The following is a 10,557-nucleotide window of genomic DNA, read 5'->3' as shown; positions in this document are numbered from 1 at the left end:
GCTGGTATTCTCTGTCTTTTTAGATTCCTATTAACATGCACCAATTCTAGCAAATGGGAAATTTTCTCTCTATTCCTGCTTGGTCAGTAGCTCTTCTGTGGAAATACAGATACCTACTGTAGCTTCCCAAAGTCTGATATATTGATCCTACTCTCTTAAGATTTCCTGCTCTCACAGAAATTTATTACAAAGACACATCAAGACATCTTCCAGAGCTGGCTGGTATAGCCAACACATTTAGTAAACCAGTCAAACAAAAGGTTTTAGCATACCAAGGGCTAAGCCAAGCCACTGACTACAGAACTGTTTTCTTTCGATAAGGCACAGAAACTGAAATTCCCTGCTGAAGTAGTCTGCAGTTACCACTCAGCCATTTTTTAATAAACCAGACTGAACTTCTATATCTAAATACAGGAAAGATATTGATAAATGAATGTAATCTAAGCAATAATACCAACTTTAAAAAATAAAAATTAAAAAAAAAAAAAAGAGAAAGATTGATGGCTTTTGGAAACAGCCCTGTATATTAATTTTGCTTTGCCATTTCTAAAAGAATCTGCAACGCAGATGTTCAGCATCACTTGCTAGATCCTTTACATGTTTGCATGAGCAGGAGTTTGATCATCATCACTACCAACTCTCAAGAGGTCATTTACGAGTATACACAGTAAAATGATGAAATCAGGACGTGACAATTGTTCTCTCTCCCATTCAGGTTACATGCCCCGATCTTAAGTCACTGCTTTCCCCCTTCTTCAGAGGTTTATATTTTTTGCATATATTCTTTCTGATAGCAGCTTCATGTTATGTCCCTTTTCCAGTAACAGGAAATTGCTGGAAGTGTCCAGCTTGTTTATACAAGATTCCTTAAGGCATTGAACTTTATGTATAAACAAAAATGTACACTCTACCACAACTGGACAAATAATTGATAGCAGCCCCAAATACTTCAGCTATTTTATTAAAACTTAATCTTAACAAAATACCCTCAGGCATATACCATCATAAGATTTAGATGGATAAAGTCTTGAAATGTCTATTCAATCAACCTGTTATAATGCCTTTGACTGAACATCACATCCAAAATCCAAGCCACTCCCTTCCCTCTTAACAGATCTTGTTTTTTTCAGGTTGTAAAGAAAAAGCAGCGTACAAGAATGGTGGAATTTTTCATTGATGTGGCAAGAGAATGCTTCAATATTGGAAACTTCAATTCAATGATGGCTATTATCTGTGAGTATCCTTAACACAGACGGCAAAAGGCACTCCATTTTACAACCTGACTAGCAAGACTATGCTCATACTTGCCCTGACTTGGCTGACCACATACATCAGCACACACACTTCTACACAGGCAGTACGTACCAGGGACAGATTAACGTGTGGGTGGGTTAGTTACAATTTATGTTTGTCCTGTGGTTTTTTTCAACTTGGTTGTTTCTTTCTTTGTCTCTTCTCTCTCCATTTAGCTGGCATGAACTTGAGTCCCGTGGCACGGCTAAAGAAAACTTGGTCTAAGGTCAAAACAGCCAAATTTGATGTTTTAGAGGTATGTATAAAGTTTAGACTTTATATAGAAATCCACCAAATAGTTTCATGCAAACCTCTGCTTGTGGAATTACTAAGTCAGAGGTCACAGAGGCACCTCTGTCAGTGGTCACCAGCATATAAGCATTAGAGAGAGCACTTCCTGAATTTCAAACTCCCTACTTGCCTGCAAAGAGAAGTGCATGCAAGTTTTCTTTAGGTCATTTCTCCCTAGCATATATTTTCCAATTTAACATCAAGGTAGTTTTCACTCAAGTGAATGCCATTTTGCTACCCTTAAAACTAATTGGAGTACTCCATCTAGTGGAGATCTGAATGAAAATGAAACTTCATTGAAATCGTCATCAGACAAAGGTTGGTGACAGCAAGTTAGAATTCTCTTTTTTTCCAATAGTCATTTAGAATTTCCTTTCAGTCTCCCAATAATCACTGAAGCAAAGCATAGATGTAAAGTCAGTACAGAACCCTTCTTTCAAACAAGACAGAAATTAGAAAAACCTGAATCCAGACGTGATCTGTGTAAGATACATTAAAGTTTAAAAAGGGGCATGATGAATTCATAAATAATGAACTCTGATGGTTAGATCAAAGCTTTTTATGTTTAGGAAACATGTATTACTTGACTGCCTTTTCCCCCTCCCATAAACACAGCATCACATGGATCCATCCAGCAACTTTTGTAATTACCGCACAGCCCTGCAAGGAGCAGCACAGCGATCTCAGACTGCCAACAGCAATCGAGAGAAAATAGTCATCCCAGTTTTCAACCTGTTTATTAAAGATATCTACTTTCTGCACAAAATACATACGAACCGCTTGCCCAATGGGCAGATAAACTTCAAGGTAGGACTTTGCTGTTATAGAAACTGTCATGCCAGTTAACATTATACATTACAAACATTTGCCACTTTTGAACTTCTAGCTCATTATATTACCAACTTGTTCAGCATTGCTGTGATCTAGACATAAAGCAACATCATTATCCAGGGGAAATTATTTCACCAAATTTCTGTGAAAGCTAGCACTTGCAGTTGCCGTGTTTATATTACATATCCAGCAGATCCACAATTGCATATACAGAAGAGAATCCATAAAACTGCTGGAATGTAATTGCCTTCAGTTAAAAGATTAGTTTTAAAATGTACTGAAGTAGAGATTATTTTTTGTTAGTTTTACATGAAATGGGACAGATACACTGCAAAACATAATATTCACATAAGCAGAACTGATTGGAGTAACATTAATTTGTTATCAAAACTGATGCATGAAAAGATTGAGAAGAAAATAAGAACTTCAGAAGCCAAACCTCTCAGCATTAAAAATTACTTAAGTAATGCAGGAATAGTCTAATATTAGCTACCTGGAAAGGGAAATATCTTCAAGGAACCTTGTACTCATAGAACATTTAAAATAAAGAACTTGAAATCAATAAATGAAATAATTTTAGTATACCATGTATAATGGCAGACAAAAGTTTGACACTCCTCAGCCCTGCTGATGTTCAAAAGGGATTGGGGGAAGCGGAAGGCAATACAGAATGGAAAGGATCTGATCAAGTTGTAATAGGTAACTTCATTCTACACCATCAACATTATCTGATTTAACCTCATCATTTTACCTAGCTATAAACACTACAGACAACCAGCAAATGGTATTTAGCAGGTCTTCAAGGGAGCTTCTACAGCTTCAGGATTCTCTCCCTGACTAATAAACATACATGTCCAAAAGACCACAGCCTGTAAAAAGTACTTTAGAAGTTTTTTGCCATTATTAAGGCTGTGTAGGGGGATGGGGACACACAGAATACAAGCCAAATCCCAAGTAATTATGCATTTATTAAAAACCTAGGAAGGAAAGGATAGCTAGTTTCTGTATGTTATTTTGATTATTTCTTAAACTTAAAAAGTGCTTTGTGAAAGAGATCAGATATGTCATAGTTCATTTAAGTTGAAGGTTGGAAATGTAAAAAGTAAAGCAAGTAAATAAAAACATTTACTGACCAGTTCCACTTGCAGGCTAATTTAGAGATAGGACACATAAAACAGGCCAATAGCTCTTTATCATATATGAAGAAAACGTTGATGATTTAAAAGTTTGAATGCAAAAGACCAGGCAGTTAGCAGGGATACTCTTGAGAGGCTAACAACAGATGAGGAACTAGGAGCAAGAGGGTAGATGAAGGGAGTAGTAAGAAGAAAGGTTAACAATGAACAAGACCGCGTAAGTGATAATAAGAGAAGCAGCATGAATAAGAACAAGGCTGAGGGGCTCTGAAATGGAAACGAACTAATATTTGAAAGAAAACAAATATGATTTTAATAATATTATTTTCATTACCTCATGCAGAAATTCTGGGAAATTTCAAGACAGATTCATGATTTCCTAACATGGAAGCAGGTTGAGTGCCCTTTTGAAAAAGACAAGAAGATCCAGAGCTATCTACTCACAGCACCTATTTATAGTGAAGAAGGTAAAATCCTTTATTGAACATTACAGAAAGTCTTCCTACTTGGTAAAATGCAGACAGCATATGCAGGTGAAAAAAATTAACATGCAAAAAAATGATAAGTATGTATTATCACTTCTGCATTGGCTTCTGATGAGATTAAACTTCATTATGAAGTCTGCTAAGTCACACCTGCTATGTTGTAACTTCTTTTTTTTTCAGTTAAAGAACCCATGTATCTGATTTTTGTTATTTTATTTACTAGCTCTGTTCATTGCATCCTTTGAAAGTGAAGGTCCAGAAAATCACATGGAAAAAGACAGCTGGAAAACACTCAGGTATGAAGCTTCCTCAGAACATGAGTCTTTTTGTAGACCTACACAGGCATGTGATTATCAGTTTCCTCCCTCCTATTTGCATACCTAAATTAAGACTATTTTGGCCCACATATTATTTTTTCTTCAGAATTCAGATCTGAAGAAATTCAATAGGGCTTGGATTTTGATACAGCTTTTCTAGCCAGATCATTTCAGGTTGCAAGATCACTGCTGGGACTATGAAAGAGAATATGCTGTGTTTAGGCTATCAAATACAGTAAAAGAATCTACATATGTAGCGGTTTTCAGACATGCTTTTCTCAGGGGAAAAAATTTTTAAAGATAGGAAGAAAGTGCTATCATTTATCATACCTATGCACTTCCAAATCTTACAAAAGGATTAAATTTTATACAAGTACTGTAATTTTCAGCCTACTCTTAAGGGAGAAAGTCTCAATGACAACTCCTCCCTCTTTGAGAGGGGGAAGCACTTCTTCCATATACATGATGCGAGATCAGTTAATTTAGATGAGATTTCTTCTAATAATGAGGCCAAGGCAGAAAGGGAGATATAAACCTTTGTAAATCATGTTAAATATTTAGATTTGATATATCTGTACCAGATGAATGAATGAAGTCGATATGTCCTGAGCTGCACTTTGTGTTGTCCTGGATGAGACACTGTTTCCCACTATCTCCATGTTTCTTAGGAAGTCTGCATAAGCTTTTCACTTATGACACCCATGCAACATACCTTGCATTAAATCCAATGCTGTTTAGCAAGCAGAAGTTTAGGATGACAGAACAATGTGTGTTATTTGCCTAAGCGCATCGTAAGGGCTTGAAGTAATATGAAAATTAAATTTTCATTTAATTTAACGTCAGCGTCTTTACTGGAATTCACAGATGTATTCCAGCAAATAATGCAAGATAGATCTATTGCCAACCTTTACCAAAACTGTAAAACTTTTTGTCGTGGTAGAAAAAGAGAATTTTTTTTTTTACTACTTCTTCTTCTAGGACAACTCTACTTAACAGAGCCTGAGATTTTTGGATCTGATCTGCAGACTTTGAAGCACATCAAATGGACGTGTTTTTACAACCTGAAAGACATGGACTGAGCTAAGACAGACCTCACTGGCTGAGGTCTCTTTTGTATATACAGTAACTTTTATGAAATAAAATGTGGTAAATATTTCACATGTCAACCTTAAGGCACTTAAGTGAAGGGTTTTGTTTTTTTATTTTAAATATAAGGGCAGGGCCCTGTTCTCAGAGATGAAATGTATCATGGGAGATGGTATCCCTGGGGAGATCTTATTCTATCAGCATCCAAATTTTTATTTTTTTATTACTTCCACCAAAATAAATAAAAATTAAAACACACATCCCAAATAAAGCCAGTGTTCAGGTTAAATACTCCACTGGACCAGTATCCTACAGAACACTCAACATGTTTCTCCAGCCTTGAAGTGAAAGTTCTCCTTCAAATTGGCGATACCGTTCACATCTGTCAGTAAGTGTTTGTAGAGTCAAGGCCTTAGACATCTGCTGTAAGCATGTTCCCCTCCTACATCAGAAAATAGTGCCTTACAAGGTACTGATATTGTTTAGTGTACCTTCTATTATGCCGGACTGGAAGTAAAGAAAATAAAAATATGGATGACTCAAAACCAGCTATGATGTACTTTTTACATAAAGTGGAGAATATGGCACATGAAGTAGAGTATACCTGCCTATAACATTGATGGTGCAGCAAACATATTTTTGTTACATGATTTAAAGAGGTAAGATGGGGTAACTGCTGGGGGATGCGCATTTGTGTGTATGTGTGCGTGCATGTGTGAAGATGCACATATGTCTAAGTTTTAATACTTCGGGGAACTATCCTTTAAATTGTGGCTGTCAGAATAGTTTCTGTTTTCCTTTTTAAAAATCAGGGATTTTTTTTGTTTGGTTTAAGAGAAGGATGTCTAACCTAGATTATCTCTGCAAAACAGGCTCAATATGGTTTTTTTAAAAAATAGTTTTTGGAAAATAAAAATCATACATGAGCTAGGGAGACAGAATTAAACTCAGATGTTCAATTTGAGGTTAAGGCTAAAATTTCCAAAGAAGCTTAAGAGTTCATCAACACTGAACTGGGCATTTAATTCCCTTGTTTCATCTGAAAATTATAGTCTGCACTTACAACTAAAGCAAAGACTGACTTACGATATAGGCTTCTTCTAGTATTTTACAAGCTGTGATCAATTGGTCCAGAACCCATTGAAATATAAAGGGAAAATACCATAGAAATTGGTCAAACCTTTGGAACCAGGTCAATACCAAAATTAGGGATGATGTCTAAAACCGCTCATGCTTACCATTTCTAATTTCTCCTCTTAACCTTGAGTTTACAGCTAATTTGGCTATCCAAACGAGCACCTGATAAGCCTAAGATTTAAGGTATTCATTTTGAGGAAAAAATATGCAGTTCAGGACTTAACTTCTCATGTCATCTTTGAATTAAGAAAAAAAATAGATCCATTGAAAACTATTTTTTTTAATGAACAAATTATTATTCATTAATATCTACTGTCCTTTACAGTAATTGTTCTCTTAAGGCTTGAGGGATGGATATTTCTAAAGGTAATGACTTGAGCCAGACAATTTGCGATTTTTATTTAAGGCAAGGCCTGATAGAGTTGACAGTGGTTGCAGCCTCCCTCATAGAGCCTCACAGAGGACCTCTGCACAAGTTTCTTTAAAAATTATCAACTCTAAGTAGATGGGTTTTATCTTATTCTGCCTTCTGTTGAAGAAGGGGCAAGACTTGCTGGACTGAGGGTCTGCTTTATTCCAGTCCAATAGACTCTTTTTACTGAGTGCCTACAACAAAGAGCAGTGCCATTGTTTCTGCAATCACTTAGTAGAAATTATTTGCTGTATTGGCCCTGTAGTATGGTGAAAAATTAAAGAGCCTTCCTTCTCTCCCTGTTCCACTCCCTCCTTGACAAATATTTAAAATTAGAAGAGTAAGCTGGGGTAGGGAAGGGAGTTAAATTAACATCTTGCTACTCCCATAGCATTGGCATCAAAAAAGAAACAAAAGCAAGTTATGTCATGAAGAAGGAAGAAGTAGAGTACTAACTGTTAACAAGAACAGCCCAGAAAAGGGGAAGGGATATTTCTTATGATCTGCTGCTATTTTTCCTGTGCTGAAGTACTGACCTTCAGCCCTGGATTAAAGTAAGAATATTTATACTGTATTATTACAGTGTTTTGCACTTTCAGAGATGTTCTAGCTAGCAACATTGTCAGACACTATAAGAGGGATTGTATATCAGCTTTATGTAATTGAAATTTAAAAGGGATGCTTAAAATTTAAGAAAAAAAATATATATTTGAAATGCAATTTTAGAAGACTTTCTGTATATGTATTAAAAAGCTTTCACATGAATGTGTACTTCACTGGTCAATCAGTCCTAGTATATACTTGAAATCAATGTAGTATCCACATTGGTTCCTTTTTATTTTTCCTCTCTCAGTTTGATACATTCCTTAAATACTGTGTTTTGCTATTCTGAGCTGAAATGCTAAATATAAAGCTGTACCATAAAGCAGGATATTCCGTGTTTGACTGGATGTGCTTGCATTAATAAAAAAAAAACTTGCTTCAACCAGGCGTAACTTTTTCTATGTTTACTTTTCCCTTGCAAACTGATCAAGCCAGAAACCAGCAGCTGAATGAGGTGAACTAACTGTGGAAGGCAATATAGTCACAAAGAACCAACTGGTTACTTAAATTTAAGTTCAGACTTATAAAGATACAGGATGAAATCTCTTCCAACAAAGGCAAGAGCAACACCAAGCCAACAATATGCTGCCACTTCTAACGTGTTCTCTGTAACACTATTGTACGGATTTGATACAGTGTCTCTGCTATGGAATATTTTCATTCTCTCAGTGGAAGTGATTAACAGTTCCACTGTGCAAAAAAAACATGTTGTATGTCCGAGGAGTTCAATTTAATCTTTTCCTCCCACATATTCATACTTTTAACAGAAAAGCAGAGAAACATTTGCTGGCTGCAGCACACTGCAGGGTTTCCTGTAGCAAGATTCTGTTGACATTTCAACACTCCAGGACCTTTGGTTGCAACCACTACCCTTTTTCATGCCGTACTTTACATAAGCAAGGCCATTTCTCCAAGGTCACACAGGGCCTAGATGAGCACAGAGCAGCGAGGGGAATCCAGCTTTCCTAATACACTGCCCCAATGCTACCCACGCTACCTCCTTTCCCAGGGATAGGAGCCTTAAAAAGTGTTAGATCTTGCAAGTGCAGGAACTCTGGAGACCCCACGAGCATTTTTAATTTGTTGAAAACTCTCTGGGGAAATTGCTTTGGTAATGAGACATCCACAACAGACTCCCAGAGTAGAACAGTACTACTTTCAGTCATCACAGCTCATTAGAAAAGATAATGACATTTACCAGCATTAAGAGGAGCAAGCAGACAAGACTCTTCGTGGTGGCCAGTTCACACTCATAATTAATATGCATATTACATCCTTGAAAACTCACTTCCAATTATGTTCCATGCAGTCATTAGGATAAATTAGCTATTTACACAGCCATAAGAGTAAACAATAAAATTGCTTTCCAGGCACTTTACTGCCATTAGAGCACAACGCAGTATGAGGCAGTAACTCAATGCCAGTAAAATATCTTTAGTTACATTAGCAGCAACTTGATTTATCAAGTTAATAGTTCCCAAGAAACAGCTTTATTTCAGCAAACAACTCATGTAGCAAAATTAATTTCATGAGTCAGTTGACAACTGATACCAGCACATCTTTCGGAGGGAAATCAGTAATTCTTCTGAGGACATGCAGACAAATCTTCCCTCTTCAGTCTGCAACATATAATTCTATCAGGGCAACCCCAGCTTCCCAACTAATCAGAGAAGGCTGCAAACTGTATGGAAGCACAGTTTTGTCTTACGGCTTTCTGCAGCCATTAAATAGGGCTGTGTGAACAGTGAGATACTTAGAATTAAAAAAAAAAAAAAAAAAATTGCAGAGAGACTTTATCCTAAACTCTTAGTGCATCCTATTGAGGAATTTTCCAGACCAGTGAGCATGCAAATATTAGCAATAGTTGCTTTCAAATTATTCCTTCTATGTTTGTCCCTGGAAAGGCAGAGAGAGATAACTGAGAGAAAGATACTTTGAGGTTCTGGCGCATCTCTACAGGCCTCTGACATAGGTTCCCTGACACTACAGATATTTTCCTTCCTTTATCGCTCCCCAAGGTGGGCCTTGGGCTTTGGAAGAAAGAGAAACAACATTTAGGGATGTATTTCTGCAGTAATTTGGAGGTACAATCTAAAGTGTAACCATTTCTGTAACATTTGCACAGAAAATGGATGCAGTTGATTGCTGCAAAAGAACTTTGGGATATTAGTTTATTTTCATAATGAAATATTAAAAAGCAATCCATTTCTATATCATGTGGGGAGTGCTGATACAGTGTTAAGACAGATACTCTGCCTTCCTCTCAAGAGGTGTGATGAGGAAGAGTTTCAAACCATCAAGAAATGCAACATTAATTTAAAAATACTAAGCCAATGAATACAGTATGTGATCTACTAAGATGCATACCTTATGATATTAAGAACATTTATACTTCTAACAACTAATAATAATAAAAAGCACTCCTGTATAAAAGGTTCTGTAAGAAACAGTGTTTGGCAAAATCAGTACAGTTACTTGAAACTATTAGTAGGACCTACCAGAAGAAGAAAAAAAAAAAAAAAACACACACCAAACAGACAAAAAAACCCACAAAACACCATCCAAAAACAACAACACAAAAAACCCAGACAAATAAAAACTCCCAAACCCAGGGCTGATACCATGCAGAGGATTCCAGTTAACAACCCCACCTCAATGCAAGGTAGGAAGACCATTTTACAAGATTGAAAGCTGAAAGTGAACACAAACCAAAGTACCAGATTCAAATATCCCCACCTGATCTAGATCAGGAAAGAAAAAACTTTAAATTTAGTCAAAATTTGCTTCCAGTATGTCTAATCTTATCTTTTTCAGATTAAGCACATGTCTTAAAATCAATATAATTCTGTTTGGAGGCAGAAGTCCAGTGAGATCCAACAGAATCTCATCACACAGAAAAGTACTTAACATCTTTTTAATCACTGTCACCTGAGCACATTGAGGCCCCTTCTGATTCTGTAGTATAT

At 36.4% G+C, this 10,557-nt stretch overlaps 1 protein-coding gene across 1 annotated transcript; it reads left to right on the top strand.

The window, feature by feature from the left end:
* Positions 1-1,130: 1,130 nt before the first annotated feature.
* Positions 1,131-5,564, top strand: LOC104470897 (ras-GEF domain-containing family member 1A; the record flags this gene model as incomplete). The annotated part of the gene is made up of 6 exons (XM_010086005.1): positions 1,131-1,233; positions 1,470-1,549; positions 2,200-2,391; positions 3,895-4,018; positions 4,260-4,332; positions 5,332-5,564. Coding segments are annotated over 6 exons (597 nt in total), but the record flags the coding sequence as incomplete, so codon positions are not given.
* Positions 5,565-10,557: the final 4,993 nt, after the last annotated feature.

Source organism: Pterocles gutturalis, unplaced genomic scaffold, assembly GCF_000699245.1.
Source record: "Pterocles gutturalis isolate BGI_N339 unplaced genomic scaffold, ASM69924v1 scaffold41130, whole genome shotgun sequence".
Taxonomy (NCBI): domain Eukaryota; kingdom Metazoa; phylum Chordata; class Aves; order Pterocliformes; family Pteroclidae; genus Pterocles; species Pterocles gutturalis.
The sequence above is the reverse complement of the archived record's forward strand: the minus strand, read 5'-3'. Positions and strand labels throughout refer to the sequence as shown.